Raw genomic sequence first — 19,470 nt, 5'->3', positions numbered from 1 at the left:
AGAGCATTCCGTTCAGGCTTCATGAGGTACATACAGTGGGTATAGAAAAAAAACACCCCCTTTAAAATAATCACATTTTCTTGCTTTACAGCCTGAAATGAAGACAAAGATTTTGTTTTATTCAGCTGTATTATACACCAACATGTCAGATTTTTTTTCAATAGCATGCAAAAATGGAATCACTGAGTTGGAAAAAGGATCACCCCCTCCTAAAAAGAACTTGTAAACTCAATCAGGTGTAGTGTATCACCCTCTCAATGGCACACAAAGCCATTCGATTTTCAACTGTGACCAGCTGTGGTCATTTTGGTTAGCTCAGCATGAAAAGAGCTTTCCTGGAGCATTTCAGTACCTGGTAGGGCAACTGAAGCAAACAATCAACTATGGTTGGCAAGGCACTGTCACTGGGATCTCAGGGATAAAGTTGTGGACAGGCACAAGTCAGGAGTGGGATAGAAAAAAAATCAAAGGCTTTATGAATGTCTAGAAGCACATTGATGTCTATTATTAAGAAGTGAAAGGAAATTGGTACAACACAGACCCTCCCTGGATCAGGACGTCCCTCCAAACTGGATGAAACAGCCACGAGGAAACTGGTCAGAAAGGCTACCAAGAGGCATACAGCATCTCTGAAGCAGGAATTTATGACAAAGGGTGGCCATTGTGTGCATGTGACAACAATATCTCAAATTCTCCAGAAATGTAGCTTGTATGGGAGGGTTACAAGAAAAAGGCCACATGCAGTCATGACTTTGCTTTGCCAAAACACACCTTGAAGATTCTGAGGCCACATGGAAAAGTGTGTCATGATCAGATGAGACTAAAATTGAATTATTTGGCCTCAAAACCAAACGATATGTCTGGCAGAAATCCAATACAGCTCACTATTCAAATAACACCATTCCTGCAGTAAAACATGGAGTTGATAATATCCTGTTATGGGGATGTTTCTCTGCAGCAGGGACTGGAGCACTTGTCAGGATAGAAGAAAAATGGATGGGGCAAAATACCATCAAATTCTTGAGGAAAATCTGCTGCCCTCTGCTAGAAAGTTGTTAATGGAAAGGTGGTTTACCTTCCAACATGAGAATGACCCAAAGCAAACAGCAAAAATGACCACACAGTGGTTGAAAGAGAAACAGGTAAATGTCCTTCCACGGCCTAGTCAGAGCCCAGATCTAAACCCCATTGAAAATCTGTGGAATGTCCCCATCAAATTTAACCAAACTTGAGCAATTCTGCAAAGAAAACTGGGCAAATATTGCAAAGTCTAGATGTGCAAAGTTAGTACAGACATATCCCAACAGACTAAAGGCTGTAATTAAAGCAAAAGGTGGTTCAACAAAATACTGACATAAGGGGGTGATTCTGTTTGTGAATTATTATTTTTTTTCTGACATGTTGGTGTTTATATCTTTTACTTGAATGTTATAAATTGCACTAGTAAATACAGCTGGAAAAAAACAAAATCTGTGTCTGTCTTAATTTAGGCTGCAAAGCAACAAAATGTGGTTACTATGTGTGTAATGTGCCTGCAGAAGAGGGGCCCGGTCGAAGCTAACTGCACTGGTTGCACACTTGACTTGCTAGAATCGCCGGCCGCCCGGCATCTAGCTAGCAACCAGTGACGTCAGTGAGAGACCGCGGCCGCCCCAGCATTCATTGCAAGCCGCCTCCGTGGCTAGTGAGCAAGCTCCGCCCACCTCTGCCATGTTCTTCAGACAGCATGGCTAAGAGAGGGAGCGGAGCGGACGGAGCCGAAGCGTGTCTGAAGAGAGCGCTGCTGCTGCGCCTTGCTGTGAGTGTCTCCAGTCCCTGCACTGCACCAGGCCGGTCAAGGAGGTAGGTGACAAAGTTGGGCCCATCAAAAGCAGCCACTGTGCCCATCAAAAGCAGCCACTGTGCCCATCAAATGCCCACTGTGCCCATCAAATGCTGCCACTGCCCATCAAATGCCCACTGTGCCCTTCAAACGCCCACTGTGCCCATCAACCACAGCCACTGTGCCCATCAACCACAGCCACTGTACCCATCAACCACAGCCATTGTGCCATAAAATGCAGTCACTGTGCCATAAAATGCAGCCACTGTGCCATCAAATGCAGGCACTGTGCCCATCAAATGCTGCCACTGTACCCATCAAACACTGCCACTGTGCCATAAAACACAGCCACTGTTCCCATCAAACACAGCCACTGTTCCATCAAACACAGTCACTGTGCCATCAAATGCTGCCACTGTGCCCATCAAACGCTGCCACTGTGCCCATCAAATGCTGCCACTGTGCCCATCAAATGCTGCCACTGTGCCCATCAAATGCTGCCACTGTGCCCATCAAATGCTGCCACTGTGCCCATCAAACGCTGCCACTGTGCCCATCAAACGCTGCCACTGTGCCCATCAAACGCAGCCACTGTGCCCATCAAATGCAGCCACTGTGCCCATTAAAAGCAGCTACTGTGCCCGTCAAACATAGCCACTGTGCCCATTAAAAGCTGCTACTTTGCCCATCATACGTAGCCACTGTGCCCCACCTAAAAGCAGCCATTGTGCCCATAAAACGCTGCCACTGTGCCATAAAATGCTGCCATTGTGCCATCAAACGCTGCCACTGTGCCCATCAAATGCAGCTACTGTGCCCATCAAACGCAGCCACTGTGCCCATCAAACGCAGCCACTGCGCTCATTAAAAGCAGCTACTGTGCCCATCAAACGTAGCCACTGTGCCCATCAAACGCAGCTACTGTGCCCCGCCTAAAAGCAGCCACTGTGCCCATCAAACGCAGCCACTGTGCCCATTAAAAGCAGCTACTGTGCCCATCAAACGCAGCCACTGTGCCCATTAAAAGCAGCTACTGTGCCCATCAAACACAGCCACTGTTCCCATCAAACGCAGTCACTGTGCCATCAAATGCTGCCACTGTACCCATAAAACTCAGGCACTGTGTCCATCAAACGCAGCCACTGTGCCCATCAAACACAGCCAGTCTCCAGACCATCTCTTGTATCATGTCTGCAGTCTCTGACCATCTCCTGTAGTATTACTGCAGGCTCTGACCATCTCTTGTACTATGTATGCAGGCTCTGACCATCTCTTGTACAATGTATGCAGGCTCTGACCATCTCTTGTACTATGTATGCAGTCTCTGACCATCTTTTGTACTATGTATGGAGTCTTTGACCATCGCTTGTACTATGTATGCAGTCTCTGACCAGGGCCGGTACAAGGGGTGGGCAGAAGGGGCAGATGCCCTGGGCGGGACCATTTACTGGAGGAAGGGGGCGCAGTAGATCTCTTGTATCATGTCTGCAGTCTCTGACATCTCTTGTATCATGTCTGCAGTCTCTGACCATCTCTTGTATCATGTCTGCAGTCTCTGACCATCTCTTGTATCATTTCTGCAGTCTTTGACCATTTTTTGTAGTATTTCTGCAGTCTCTGACCATCTCTTGTACTATTTATGCAGTCTCTGACCATCTCTTATACTATGTCTGCAGTCTCTGACCATCTCTTATACTATGTCTGCAGTCTCTGACCATCTCTTATACTATGTCTGCAGTCTCTGACCATCTCTTGTACTATGCCTGCAGTCTCTGACCATCTCTTATACTATGTCTGCAGTCTCTGACTATCTCTTGTATCATGTCTGCAGTCTCTGACCATCTCTTGTACTAAGTCTGCAGTCTGTAGCCATTTCTTGTATCATGTCCGCAGTCTCTGACCATCTCTTGTACTATGTTTGCAATCTCTGACCATCTCCTGTATTATGTCTGCAGTCTCTGACCATCTCTTGTACTTTGCCTGCAGTCGCTGACCATCTCTTGTACTATGTCTGCAGTCTCTGACCATCTCTTGTACTATGTCTGCAGTCTCTGACCATCTCTTGTATCATGTCTGCAGTCTCTAACCATTTCTTGTATCATGTATGCAGTCTCTGACCATCTCTTGTACTATGTCTGCAGTCTCTAGCCATTTCTTGTATCATATCTGCAGTCTCTGACCATCTCTTGTACTATGTTTGCAGTCTCTGACCATCTCCTGTATTATGTCTGCAGTCTCTGACTATCTTGTTCTCTTTATTGTTAAGAGATCATGGGAGGATCACAGGTTAACAAAGACTCCTTAGGGGAGCATATCTGTGTTTCAGTCGTTGCCATAGAAACATTTACAAAGGGGTGGAGTTAGTAAGATGACCACGCCCCCGTGGGGGAGCGCCCAAAATATTTCTGCACCCAGGTGTCTGTGACCCTAGGATCGGCCCTGCCTACACCTATAGCAAGGGTATGTTCAACTTTTGTTAGGCCTGCAGTTTGTTTTTATTTACAGACACCTCTTATCTGCATAGGCAGTTTTTTGGTTAGGGTGAACTAATTCTTTAAGCAGTTATGGCAACAGTTTTTTTCCCCAAAAACATTTAAACAGAACCAGTTCAATCTGACCATTAAAAGCATCCCTGTTAATGTTGTGTGATTTGTTCCAACCCATGTAACGGCTACTTTTGCTGGACAGCTTGGCCCGTCATAGGGAAGTGATACAATAATGGACCTACTGGCAGGATCAATAAAATTATGACACAGGGGGCTCAAAAAAACAAAAACTAATGATGCTATTGAGAGACTGTATATTCTGTAATTTTTTTATTTGGCACATACTTGAACTGGAAAATATATGGTACGTCAAAGATTTTCAGGTAATTTTTTTAAAATAAGTTCTTTGTATATTAATGCATCTCTTTTTCTCTTCACAGCTTTTCTCCTCCTCCTGGGAAAGTTTTCACAGTTTCAGGTCCAGCATTCTCTCACTTTTCTCTGTGGCTCGTGGGGCTTTTAGTCTGAAAGTTCCTTTTCCGTATTCATCCTGCTTACACCGCCTTTACTTTGTGAGCTACCAGGTCTTGGAGCTGTGGATCTTAGTGAGGTTCTTTGCAGCCATCTTGGTCAACAACTACCGTCATGTTCGACTCGACATGTTCAGACCAGCATTTGAACTGCAGGATTATGAGATGGTGGAGCTTTTTCTTAGGAGATTACGGATATGGATGGGTGTCAGCAAAGTGAAAGAGGTAGATAAAGCAAGGTTGAGGTCATTTGTGCTACTTGCCGTATAATATCTGCTTTCTAGAATAGAGACTAATTTTGTGGGTCTTAAAAAATGTAGATGATGACCCAGCCGATCATGTCACATTTATTTATATTTTTCTGTTTTGTGTTCTAGTTTCGTCACAAGGTGAGGTTCGAAGGTATGGAGCCTCTTCCTTCTCGTTCCTCCAGCGATACAAAGTCACTCAGAGGCTCCACTCCTAGCGCTGCTTCTGACACCTCCTCTTCTTCATCCTTTTCTACCATCTCCAGCCAGTTGGACACTTTGAGTGCCATGAGCACCAGGGAGAGAGCAGAGGTGGATGCTAATATGCAGAGATTGCTACCTGTGCTAGAAACCTTGTTGTCCCAGTTTGATGTAGTCAACAATGCCACAGAGGAGGTGTATCAAATTGAGCGAAGCCTAGAAGAAGTACGGGGAAGAGCAGCCAAGAGAAGAAAACACGTTAAGGCTTCAACTAAAAAAATATTATGCACCACAGAAGTGACCACAGGTCTCAACCGGAGCTTCACCTCAACAAAGAGCAGAAGTTCTAAGTCAGAACCGTACCCGAGGGTTAGCAAGAACTCTTTGGCTCCACGGCCATCCACAGTTTCTCAAGCACTAGAGAACAGTTCAGCAAGCAAAATCATCACAGTGGACAAGGTGGTGGCAGAAGAACCAGCTCTCCTTCCTATGCAGTTATCATACACTTCTCAAACCAAACGGAGAAAGTCAGTGCGGGCCCACAACAGAGTTCACCCTAGTGTCAGTTAGTGGACACCAACCCTAGGGTTCTTGTTCTGTTGATCTCAGCAGTTGATGACTGCTGCACTGAGCATTTTCCAAATGTCCAGGAGTGTTGAGATAACTTCTGAAAATAGTTCCAGATATTGATTCTGTAAATCATCTGGAAAACAGCAAGATTCAATTTAGACTCTTGAATGGCTCTCTTGTTACGGACCTATGAACATTGAAGGTCTTTGATCCAATATTTATCAGTGTTTCCAAGCTTGACATCAACAAAAATGCTTTGTCTTCCTTGTTTCAGAAGCTTTGTGCCCTGGAGGCCCTTAAAGCCCTGAATCTCTCCTTCTTAAGCCCTGGTGGCTTGCTAGATTTACTCGTATTTCCGTGTAAGCCCTGGTGGCTTATCAATAAACCATGTTAAAGGTGTCCTGGTGACACTAAGCATGGAAGTGTGCCTTAAGCCCTGGTGGCTTGTTCTTTTTAAGTGGCAGCTGGCTGTCCTGGACCCTGTTTTGTTGACATTCATTAGACTACAAAGCTGGGAAACACTGATCCACAAGAAGCAGCCTATAATGATGAGGAAATGAGAAGGACCAAAGAAGTACGCTGATGTCCAGCCAATTTTAGGAGAGGCTTTTTGCAACGTATTGATGGTGCTTTCAAAAGGGACCAGAGTATTTTGAAGGATATGCTGGACAGTCCTGGGACAGTACAACAGTCCTTGAGGGTCCCTAGATTATTCAGGGTGCTGCAAGAGCTTCCATTTCCCTTTTGCACTGTAGTGATACTAAAACCTGAGCATGTTGCCAGGAAAAAAAGGGAATCAGAATTGTAATTGGCTGGGATATACAGATATGCTCTTGGAATGCGAGGTGAGGTAGACTCTCACTGTGCACTTAGAGGGCAAGAACTCTTTATGAGAAGAGACTGAAGCTGTTACATAGAGGAACTTGTAATGTGTGGATAAGATTTAAATGTTCTGATTGGCAGATAGGACATGGCACCTTGGTTTGCTTGTCTTAACACTACATCTGAGTTTACAAGACACATCGTCAACCTCTGAGTACGAAGTATGAACGGTCCTCTTGTCCTCCCGATCTGCACTAGAGGGCAATGTGTAAAATTTGCACCTTTGTCAAAAATATTTTTATATCTTTTTCTTTCAAAGCAGGGAACACCTCTCTAAAGGAAATAACGGACAAGGCTCTTTTCAAGTATTAGCTTAAATGAACTGAATACTTTGTGTTTTCTGGTAGAAGAATGGGAAAAAATATGAGGGTGTATTGTAACCTCAGGGGATGCTTTAGTCCATTAAAGGTAGTGATATACTTGACCACACAGAGACCACTTTAGGCATTGCAGTAAAATGTATAGGCATACAGCTAGTCAACTTTGCTAGGTACTGGCCATATTAGGCTACCTAGTGAATGGACGGGTTGCACAATGATACATTTTACTTCTGGAAACAAAATGGTGGTTGACACTATGGGGTTGATTTACTAAAACTGGTGCACTCAGAATGTGCAGCTGTGCATGGTAGCCAATCAGCTTCTAAATTCAGCTTGTCCAATTAGGCTTTGACAACAAAACCTGGAAGCTGGTTTCTATGCAGAGCTGCACCACATTTTGCACTCTCCAGTTTTAGTAAATAACCCCCAGTGTTTGATGTCATCTGGTGCCTTTAATAATACAAAGGCCAGAGAACTTATTTTAGGCCTAAAATGACCACATGGCCTTGAAGGGGGAAAGTAACACCCAGCAAATTAAAACACTCAATGTAAAGGTTGCTTGGGAGCTTACATTATTGCAGTACCATTTCAACATTCTTCTAAGGGTACGATTATTATGCCTGCCTGTTTCTGAATGTATTTTTTTTACCACATATACATGTTCCTTTTTTGTTTCAGCCGTTTGCATGGAGCGCCTCGCACTTTAACAAATGCTTTTTCACGTATAACTAGGCCAGAGGTATGCAAATAGAGCAGTTTAGTATTATCTGGAGATACTTCAGTAGAAAATACCTCCATTTTTCAAAACCATCTCTCACTCTCAGGCAGAATGTGTTGTGTTGTGCTGTGCAGTGGGTCAACCATTGTTTTTAGAGTTTCAGCTTATTAAGTGGATATTTCATCAGAATTAACAAGGTGACTGATCTCTGGTGGCCGTGAACAGTTTGAAAAAGAACAGTTTTGAGTAAGACCAATATTTTTAAAACTCCATAAGAGTAGGATGTGGATGGTTTAGAGCAGGGGTCTCAAACTGGCGGCCCTCCAGCTGTTGCGAAACTACAAGTCCCATAATGCCTCTGCCTGTGGGAGTCAGGCTTGTAACTGTCAGCCTTGCAATGCATCATGGGACTTGTAGCATGCTAATTGTGTTTACTGTTAGGAGGAACCTGTACTAATAGATTAACTTAAAGGCCAAGTTCACCTTTAAAAAAAAAAAAAATTGCCTATGCAATCAAGGGGCCCCAGTAAGTAAGTAAGTTTATTGCATGTTCAAAATAACAAAACACTGATCCGTAATGCAGTACATGCTAGGCAATAACAACATAGGACCTGTTTTGCATGTACAGAAGGTGAAAACAACAATAATAATTGGGTACTCATTGTTGTGTACAGAACACATAGTTTGCCCCAAACATGAAAACTTCAATGACAAGTTGCCTCTATCGTCAGACACTATAACAGGGATGGTATGGTGAGCCTGATGGAGGGAAGGAGGCAATAAACATCTGGAAGGCACCATAAAGAGAGGGTGCCCACTATAAGGGGGACTACCCAAGGTCATCATGGATCTGGGAGAGAAACAGAGCAGGTTGATGGGTATGAGAGAATGAGATGAAAGTAAAAGAGAGCGAGAAAAAGGATAAAAACAAAACAAGGGGGAGGCCCACAACCTGGGCCCACCAGTTACCCAACCCAGCAGGACGTGTGTTGTCATAGAAATGTCTAAAGTTTGGCAGACACAGATAAGTTAATCCAAGTAAAAAAATTAAAATTCAATTCCTCAGGCCATTTTCTAATGGAGCAGACAGACGTCAATTTCCAATGTCTAGGAATGGCTCCGTAGTGTCAGCTTTGAAAAATGTTGAATATTGTAATTGCCATACCTGTAGGCTATTTGCACTCCCTGGAACCTTGTTAAAAAAAACTCTTATAGTTCGCAATCTCCACATCCTGCCTTGTAGCTAATACACTGCAGTCATTATGCAGTCACCCCCAGCATCTCAGAAACAAGCACTCTCTGTTGTTTAGGAGCCTGTGCATGTGCCATGCACATTCTTCTGTGTCAATTGCAGCTGCTGCTGTGACCAGGAGGCGCTCACTTCTTTGATACTGGGGCGAGCAACCAACGGCTGAGGGATCCCAGCAACAAGGCAGGATGAAGGATTACCTTTGCTGTCAAGGGGAATACAGCTCACCATGCATGTGCTGGGCTTTGAATGAGGGAGAGTACCCACTCCTGTGATCCTAGGCGTGTCCCAGCAACAAGGCAAGTAGGGAAAATGCTAACTCTCAAAGTTTTTTTTTTGAATCAACATTTTTCAAAACTGCTGATTTTTTTTTTTTTTTTAACCCAGTAGGGTTCTTTGGCTGCATAGGCAATATTCTTGAAAAGTTACATTTAGCCTTTAATCCTTTGTTAATAGTCAGCTAGTGGGAGATGGTTTTACTTATTACAAAGCTCAGCTAACATTTTCTTGTTGCCAACCTGCATGACCTGGTCTCAGGCTGGAAATTTGTATATTTTTGTAGTATTCGCTATATTTTCATAGCGTCGTAACCAATGAAGCAGTCCTGTAGATAGAGGTACAGAGCACTATTATCCCTAGAGTTATTTAAATGATGTACTGTGTGCTCTTGTATATATTTATAATGTATTATACCTGCATAGGCGAATCTGCATATTGGCTTAAAGGCACAGACTAGTACTAGTATTGCCATGGCGAAAATTGGCTCCTCCTGTCTAGGTAATATTTGCTTGATGTTTTCGTTGATGGCACCATTATGGTGAAGCCATCATCTCCATATTTGTAAACTAAACCTTTTAAAACGGCAGGCTGTTGCTTCACTATGAGTTGGTGATGTCACTAAATTCCAGGTCCCTGATTGGCTGCTTTAGCTCAACTTAAAAATGATCATCTCCACTGTGCGTCTTTGACAAAACCACTTTAACCTCACTATGGAGGTTGTCTATATTTCAGAAATGTAGTACATAGTTGATAAAAGTGAATTAAAACGGGTGCTCATAATGAATTGAGGGAAACAAACATATTGGCTAATGCAATTAAAGTCAAAGCAGAACTGTTTTGGACAGGTTGACATAGTTTGATTCCATACTGGGTATTTGCAGTTCACCAAGACTTTAGTGTGGAGATTTTCACCCACTGCTAGCATTGAAGGTAAGCTTCCTGTGACCCATCAAACACTGATTTCTGCTCTGTCCAGATGGGCAACAGTGAAAAAATCGAGGTAGAATTGCACCTTAAAGTTGCTTACATTTTAGTGGTTGAGAAAACTCAACTCAGTGATCAGCCAGTATTGTAAGTGAGGTGGTGAGTAGATCCCATTTCAGAGGTCACAGAGCTGTCGAAACCTGCCCTGACTACACCTGCCCCAAACTAAAATGTTTTGTGTGATGCCACACTTTAAAATCCATCTTGCCCTGGAAAACCAAGAAGTGGATTCTAACTGAGTTCCAACAGATCGTTTTCCTTTTATTTAAATCAGGTTCACTTTGTTTTAGAGAGAGGTTGTATTTGTATGTTTTATAGAGAGTACATTAGATGTAGTGAGACACTTGAAGAAAAGGTTCTGCTTGCTAGAAAGGTAACACTGAAATATAGAGAGAGAAAATTAAAGCTGTAGATATTTGCTTTGAAGGGTTTTTCCATCTGTTTACTGGTCTATATAGGCACCTGTTACCAAAAAATATTGTCTTTGGCATTTATTTTTTTTGGTCGCGTCTTTCTCTCCTCCAGCAGAGGTGTTTAATTCCATTGTCCTAGAATTTGAGCCAATGCTACAATAAAACAGTATGTAAAGCACACTAAAGAGAAGAGTCATATCCCAGGACAACAGAAATGAAAAACCCTGTTTGACCATAGATATGGTTCTCCGAACCACACCAACAGAAGTTACAAAAGAAAGCAGTGTTACACATAAATGTTTCAGGAGTGTATGTATTCAGGCTTCAGAGCATGGAAAATGGTTAGCCTAGAACAGGAGTCTCCAAAATTTCTAAGAAAAGGGCCAGTTTACTGTCCTTCAGGCTCTGACTGTGGCCAGTGGGAGTAAAAAAAGCACCCTGGCATAAGTGTCCTACTATTGGTTTCTAAAGGGAGATGTTGTACCCTGTTGTTGGTATCAATGGGAAGAATTATGCCCCATTGATGTGTCAGTAAGGGGAATGGTGTCCCATCATTGATGTCAGTTGGTGGAATACTGTCCTAAGGGCCAATTAAAAGGGAAGCAAAGGGCACCATTCAGCTCTCAGGCCACAATTTTGAGACCATTGGTCTATAATCAGCTAAAAGACGGAATTGAAAAAGAAAGTTTCTTATTAAAATGGTTCCCTGATTAGACGTCTGCTCATTGGAAAAAACATTCAGATAGGTTTATACTACATTTAAACTTATTTTGAAAATGTTAACTAAAACTCGTAAAAGACTTTGTTTTGGCCAGAATTTGACTTTAGCATTCTATATTGTCAGCTGGAATCTGAAAGCCCAACTCCATCAAAATAAAACAACTATTCCCAGCATCTATAAAATATAACAGCTCTGGTCTACAGCGCTCACCTCGTCTCCAGCACCGTCCCTTGCAGAAGTGTTATTTTGAATTGTTGAAGTATTTACATAATATAAAATCTACAGAAAATGACCACCCGCAGTGTGACAGATTTCTCTGCTTTCTAGTGAATTGGTAGGCCACAGGTAAATCACCCCCACTGTATATGAATGACCAGCACATTTTACAAGACAGGAGGAGCCTAAAGCATGTATGCATAATGCAAACCAAATTATATGAGCTGCTTATTTAATATATTTGATACAATGTGTTTATTGATATTATGTCTTTTATTTTCTTTCATTTATACTAATTGTGTTCACATCAGATCACCTGTGCCCCTAAGACTTAGATCTAGTTACTTCAAGCACCCGGTAGATAGAGAGGTAACTGAATGAAGAATAGTCACATTATCTGTACATCAAGTTCCTAGAAGATAGTCAGATACCAACATCATGGTACATTTGGATACACCAGCTAAAAATAAAAATCAAATCTTTACCTTTCTGTATTTAGAGGCTTAACTCCTTTTTTGTCATTGAATGCATCAACTGCAACTGTCTGCTTCTGTTGTCTCTCTGCATTGATAAACTAGAGAGTGATACCTTTAATATAACGTATGTAGGCATAGGACACCCCTGCCATGCTCCCAGTTACATGGATTGTAAATAATTTACAAACCCACAAGTGTTTTTTTTTTCCACCAGTACATTTCCTTTAAACTGGCTTTAATATATACAGAAAAGGGATTTGTCTAAACTTCAAACCAAAGAGGGCCAGAAGATTGTTGTTCCAAAAGACGGACAGTCTCTCTAAATCAAATTTTCTGAATCAGGGTTTCTCCAGGGGTTGCTAGTACCTTGACCTGTGAGCAGTGGCAGATTGATCTTCCACCTACATTAATCATTGACATAAGGGGCAATTTTCCACTGATATCCAATGTAAGAGGCCAGTTCTACACTGATCACAATGTAAAGGGCTTTTCTCCACTGACCACCAATGTGAGGGGTGCACTCATCCATTGGCCACCAATGTAAAGGGGGGGAGGGGCACTTTTGCACTGACAATTACTGATAGGGGACACAGTTTGTGTTTCTTTTCTGGCCATTAATATTTGCTTCATTTAAAGTGGGAGTAAACAAAATTTATTGATTTTACAGTAAGTATCTCCTAAACGTGCACCGTTTGGAGATATTTACTTTACCCATGCCGTTCTTTCAGTGCCCTGCACACAGAAGTGATGTCATTGTGGCTCTACCATTCCTACCTTCCAAAGCCTGTGAACCCAGAAGGAAGGCCGGATGAAGATGGAAGCGCTTACAGCAGTGACAGTGCGCCGCTGGAGGGCTTCATTTTCAGGTAAGTCTGTCATAATGTGCTAAAATGTGGTGCATACTAGCACATTATGACCTAAACTGCTCGGAGCCCACCTTTTTTTTTGCTCCACTTTACTACCGCTTTGTATAATGTCACTTTAAATAGTTTATGTGAGCCAAGCTGGCCCCAAAAAACTATTTTTGTTACAGAACAATGTGCCCCATGTGTGTGCTGTAATGGACTATAGTAGCATTAGCTACATACAGTAATGCCCCGTACACGCGATCGGAAATTCAGACACCAAAAGACCGATGAGAGCTTTTGGTCGGAAAATGCGACCGTGTGTATGCTCCATCGGACTTTTGCTGGCAAAATTCCAATTCAAAAGATTCAGAGCAGGTTCTCTATTTTTCGGTCGGAAAAAGTTCCTATCCAAAAATGCGATCTTCTGTATGCAATTCCGACGCGCAAAAAATGGCGCATGCTCGGAAACAATTCAACGCATGCTCTGAAGCATTGAACTTCATTTTCTCGGCTCATCGTAGTGTTGTATGTCACCGCGTTCTTGACGGTTGAAAGTTAAGCGAACTTGTGTGACCGTGTGTATGCAAGGCAAGCTTGAGCGGAATTCCGTTGGAAAAACCATCCAAGTTTTTTTATGACAGAAATTCCGCTCGTGTGTACGGGGCATAAGTGGCTGTGTGTTCTGGCAGCAGTACTACAAAAAAAGCAGTTTTTCCTTACCTGATCCTTTGCTCTCCTGTACTCCCGAATGCTCCAGCAGGGCTATGGACTCCACATTGAACTTGATATCAGAGGACCTGCGACAGCTAGACCATAGGGTAGAAGAGGCTGCAGGGGACCAGTCTTATAGATTGGAGGGAGCTTACAGGAGTGCAGGATCAGGTAAGTAAAACATTTTTTCAGCCCCCTAGACCTAAACGAGCACTTAACCCTTTGGAGTGCGGGGCAGCCCCACTGCAAAGGAACAGATTTTTCTTTTTTTTTTTCGTATGTTCTACAACTTCCTGATCATGCTAATGTATAGTCACCTGTAGAAGTAATCCTTTTATAGTAGGGGTTTCCCAAGATCTAAAAATGATTTCAAGGGTTCATCTGGATGAAAAAAAAAAGATTGAGGATTGTTAGCTGATGCCCTTCATAACGCAGTACAAGTAGTAAGGATAACCATTTTGACACAACAATCTCTATAAAAACAAATTTTGCTGTCTCCGGACAATAGTACATCATTTGAGTACTGGTGGGATAATACAGATACCAAATAAAGATGTCCGGCATCGCCATAGAAAACCAAAAGTGAGCACTATACAATTCCTCCTGCTTGCAATACCAGCCCATCATACACCTACAAACAGTTCTCCAGTCCAGCAGGTACTCCTATGCGTTCTGTCACAGAAATGCAGAATTATTTTACTCAATTCTAATTTTCTCTAAATATGCACAAATCACATCTACCAATTCAACCATACCAATAGACAGCCAGAGAATCTGTTCAGTTTCCTTTTTAATGTTCGGTTTGTTGATCCAGCTGGTTAGAATGTAAAAACAGGATAATCAAAATTAAAGACAAAAATAAAAAAGGCATTACAATTATTTTGCATTATTATTCAATATAAAAGGCACAGCTTACAACCCAACTCTACATACAGACACGTCCAATTTTGCATAACCAGGAAAAGGAACTTCATTCAAGTTTACAGATGTGTTCATGTTTTGTCATTTTGCGATAACAGTTGCTAGAATGACTGACAAACGCCATGAATCAGTGGCTGCTATAGATGTTCAATGTAAGACATTGCACTTAACCAAACTTCTGCTTGCAGTAGTTCCCTGTGTGCAGGAGCTGAGACAGTTTTGCTTTGCTTCTCTATGTATGGACGGAGTTATGTATGATAAATTATTTATTGCAAGGTACGAAGTTTCTCTGTGTTGTCATAGTCTGCTGGAAGCAATGTGCAGACTGGATGGTGACGTAGGAGGCAGCCATTTTGGATACTGAACAGCACTAAACAAAGCCAGTGCACCTAAAATCTACAGCAGGTGCTTTTTTTTTTTTTTTTTTTTTTTTTTTTTTAGTTGTCATTATGAGAACCACATGCTCCTGAATCCAAAATCCCTGATTGGACAGATCCTTTAAATTTCCAGGAATTTTGCCCTGAGAGATTGCAGTTTGTCAGCTCACATGGAACAGCACAGTTACCAGTTTGTAATGAACTGTTAGGCCAAAGATTGGTTCAGCTCCCAAAATGGCTTCCTCGGATGTTGTCAGCGATGGTAACACTTTCAACAGGAAGTGGCGTTTCAAAGAGGAAGTCTTGGCTTATCTCATAGGCTGCTTCATCACTATTGCCTTATGTTTGTTAAATGCGCAAAGCAACTTGTAAGACAAAGTCACAATAAAAATGACTGCACTATGGCCATGTGTTGTCTTTTCTTGCAGAATTACATGGGACTTTTTTATTGTCTTCAGCTTCTCATAGCAAATCGTTTATGCACTATGGAATTAAAACCTTGACCCCAACCGCACACATATATGCAGCCTTCACGCCGAGCAGCCACATATAGATGACTCTATCAAAACTACTTACCGTGCTGAAAGCACGGTAGCCGGCATGTACTGGTAAACTCCTGATGCATACTAGCGATCTGGAGCTTTCTGATCATGTGACAGCCAATTACAGCGGTCACATGACCTGAATGCCCACCTCTGCCTCGCGGCTTTTTCAACTCTTAAAGGTTGGAAGGGCTTAAAGTGACAATCTTATTGAAAATACCAAAACTAACAGTACCGCCCTTCACTACATTAAAGTGGTGTTCCGGCTATACACCAAACTAGCCTTAAAGTGATTCTAAAGGCAGAGGTTTTTTTGCAGTCTATGCATAAAGGTAAAAAAAAACTTCTGCATGCAGCTCCCCCCATATACTGACCTGAAGCCGATCTCGATCCAGCGATGTGCACAAGAGCAGCGGCTCTCCCTTTCCTCACAGGCTTAGACACAGCAGCGGGAGCCATTGGCGGAAGTGGGGGGGGGGGTGGGGCCAAGTCATGTTCTGTGTGTCAATGAATACACAGAGCGGGGCTCTGGAGTGAGCACGCATGAGTTTAATGAGTGCCCCCATACCAAGCGGTTTGCTATGGGAGCACTCGGCAGGGGGGAGGAGCCAAGAACGCTGACGGGGGGACTGCTTTGATGGGGGACATGGGACAGCCTGGAAGGATCTGGGCTGCTTTGTACAAAACCATTACACAGAGCAGGGTAAGTATAATTTTTTATTGTAATACATAAAAAAATCGAGCATTTGTAGTACAATCACTTTAAAATTGTCCCCTCCCCCAGCTATACTAACTTGCGTAAGAAAGATGTATATACTGACCTATATTCAGGCTGCTCTGGTCTGGTCACATGGTCTGTCCTGTGTCAGCCAGCAGCGGCAGCAGGAAAGAGCAGAGGTCACCCTGACAATAGCTAGTAAAGCCTAGAGAAATGACATCACCCATAGGCTTCACTGGTCCATCCGATGTCGGTGCTCCCTCTCCCCTGCGTCCGTGGGGGCTGGCACAGAGGACATCATATGACCAGAGCGATCTGAAAATAGGTAAGTATATACAGTACATCTTTCTTACTTAGGTTAGTTAGTATTGAGGTTAGGAGAGGGCAATTTTAAGGCTAGTCAGATGTTAGTCAGAATTCCACTTTAATGAACAAGGCCCAACATGCTTTTATATATGGTACATAATAAGGTGCTTTAAATGGATCCAAAATTTCCTGCTCCAATGGGTAAGGCACAGTAGAACCGTCCAATACAAAAACCAGCATTTCTCAATTTGGTCACCAAAAAGGATTTATTAGGATAGTGGGTGGAGCTATGCAAATTATTTAGTTTTTGTCTTGGGCCAAACCTATTTTCCAGAACAGCAACAGCATTCCAGGCTGTCCCATGTCCCCCATCAAAGCAGTCAGCTTCTTTAGCAAGGCAGTGGGCGTCGCGGAGGTGTGTTGGAATACTGCCCTGCGGCCCAGTCACCGAAGGAAGGGGATCATGCTCTGCTTCAGTATGTCACAGTACATGTTGGCATTCATGGTTCCCTCAATGAACTGTAGCTCCCCAGCCCATCTGTATATGGCCACCTTAAGCCTTACCCACATACGGTACCTCACAAAAGTGAGTACACCCCTCACATTTTTGTAAATATTTTATTATATCTTTTCATGTGACAACACTGAAGAAATGACACTTTGCTACAATGTAAAGTAGTGAGTGTACAGCTTGTTATAATAGTGTAAATTTCCTGCCCCCTCAAAACTCAACACACAGCCATTAATGTCTAAACCGCAGGCAACAAAAGTGAGTACACCCCTAAGTGAAAATGTGCAAATTGAGCCCAAAGTGTCAATATTTTGTGTGGCCACCATTATTTTCCAGCACTGCCTTAACTCTCTTGGTCATGGAGTTCACCAGAGCTTCACAGGTTGACACTGGAGTCTTCGTCCACTCCTTCATGATGACATCACGGAGCTTGTGGATGTTAGAGATCTTGCATTCCACCTTCCGTTTGAGGATGCCGCACAGATGCTTAATAGTGTTTAGGTCTGGAGACATGCTTGGCCAGTCCATCACCTTTACCCTCAGCTTCTTTAGCAAGGCAGTGGCCATCGCGGAGGTGTGTTGGAATACTGCCCTGCGGCCCAGTCTCCGAAGGGAGGGGATCATGCTCTGCTTCAGTATGTCACAGTACATGTTGGCATTCATGGTTCCCTCAATGAACTGTAGCTCCCCAGCCCATAAGGCCTGTAGGTACAGTGAATATCTCCTAAACTTGCACTATTTAGGTGAAATACACACTGCATGCAGCTGGTGACATCACCTATGCCGCCCCTTCTGAGCCCAGTGCAGCGGCCGTGACTCCCACATGCTGAAGTGACATCATCGTGGCTTGGCCAATTAAACGGCTGGAGCATGCAAACCCAGAAGGAAGACCAGGTAAAGATGGAAACCCTGCCAGTGGTGACAGCGTGCCATTGGAGGGCTTCATTCTAAGGTATTTCATACTAGCACATTATGCCAATGTCTTGCAGGTTTTTTTTAAAAAAAGGCTTTACTACCGCTTTAAGCACAGAATAAAAGTTGGGGCCCTTTCACAGGGGGCGGAATCTGCTTGCTCAGTGGGGGATCTTCTCCCGCTAATCCCCTGCTGAGCAGAGCAGGTGGATAACAAGTCTCTGTCCGCTCCACTTATGCACAAACTATTTGTGTGGAAAAAAATGTAATCTGGGTGCAGTGTTACATGACTAATTGTCATTCAAAATGTGACAGTACTGAAAAATTAAGTGTAATCAATATGAGGGGCGCCAACCTCTCCTTCCACTGTCTTTTTCTTTTCACACTAAGTGGTATAAGGCTGCTGCCCCTTTTATAGTGCCAACGCTACACAATATATTGACCAAACCAGTGCTGCCCTAATTACCCAATTATAAATGCATAAATTACATATAGTGCACCAATTACAATTTTAACATGAAAAAAAAAAAAAAATCAAAAGTCCATAGTGGTGGTAACTTGCAAATAATAAATCCAAAAGTCCATGTGTGATAACAGATGACCAATGACCGTGCTCTTCAGAAAAAACTTATGTTTTACTTCCTGATGATGCGCACATGCGTGAAATGCATTGAGGTACAAGCCTACTCTAGCCAATTCCGGAGTCAACCCCTCACTTCTTCTGATTAATGGAACGCATGCTGGCTTTGGGTTCAGTGAGCGGCGGTACGAGATATATTGTTACAGCTGGGAAGATGCTCATGTTGAATGCCTGTATTTCCTCATGGAAATGTGAGTGCATACATATTGCTTTGCTTTAGTTTCATATTCTAATAAAACATACTACACTATATACTCCCTTCTTTTGGTCCGTCCTGGAGCTTTTTATTTCAGTGGTATACAGTGGGAGAAAGGAGATTGCTGGAAGAATTTGTTCTGGTCCCCTGAGAGGTGGATTTGGCTATTATCTGCTCGATGGTCACCTTGTTGGCTTTGGTTTTGGTGAGCGCATATCTATTTTACACACCCGGTGGAGCATTATATGTTAAAGATTTGGGCACAATTAAAATTTTTCTGACGAGCCCGGTGATTGGTCATCTCTCATCACACATGGACTTTTGAATTTACAGTATTGTTTGCAAGTTATCACCATTATAGACTTTTGATTGTTTTCACGTTAAAATTGTAATTGGTGCACTGTGATTTATAGTTACATAGTAATAGTAGGTAAGGCCAAAATAAGACAATAGTCCATCTATTTCAGCTTGTGTAGGTGCATGTGTATCAGTGTCTATAATTATTTCCCATATCCCTGTATGTTATGTCCTTTAAGATGTACACCCAAGAGTCCTTTAAAAATATCCATACTCCCCGCAGCCACCACCAATTGTGGAAGAGAGTTCCACATCCTTGTTGACCTGACAGTAAAGAACCCCGTACACAGTTTAATGTTAAACCGCTTATCCTCCG

The 19,470-nt window shown here is 42.8% G+C and overlaps 1 protein-coding gene across 1 annotated transcript in view; it reads left to right on the top strand.

Annotated features, from left to right (window-relative positions):
* The window catches only part of PKD1 (polycystin 1, transient receptor potential channel interacting), a 288,453-nt gene extending 273,077 nt beyond the window's left edge, over positions 1–15,376 (top strand). The window contains exons 44-45 of the mRNA XM_073636475.1: positions 4,749–5,063; positions 5,216–15,376. Of these exons, the coding sequence (XP_073492576.1) occupies positions 4,749–5,063; positions 5,216–5,857 (957 nt within the window). The 3' untranslated portion in view covers positions 5,858–15,376. The remainder of the gene's footprint in view (positions 1–4,748; positions 5,064–5,215) is intronic.
* Positions 15,377–19,470: the final 4,094 nt, after the last annotated feature.

The sequence above is a fragment of the Aquarana catesbeiana genome, linkage group LG06 (genome assembly GCF_042186555.1).
Source record: "Aquarana catesbeiana isolate 2022-GZ linkage group LG06, ASM4218655v1, whole genome shotgun sequence".
NCBI lineage: Eukaryota > Metazoa > Chordata > Amphibia > Anura > Ranidae > Aquarana > Aquarana catesbeiana.
The sequence above is the reverse complement of the archived record's forward strand: the minus strand, read 5'-3'. Positions and strand labels throughout refer to the sequence as shown.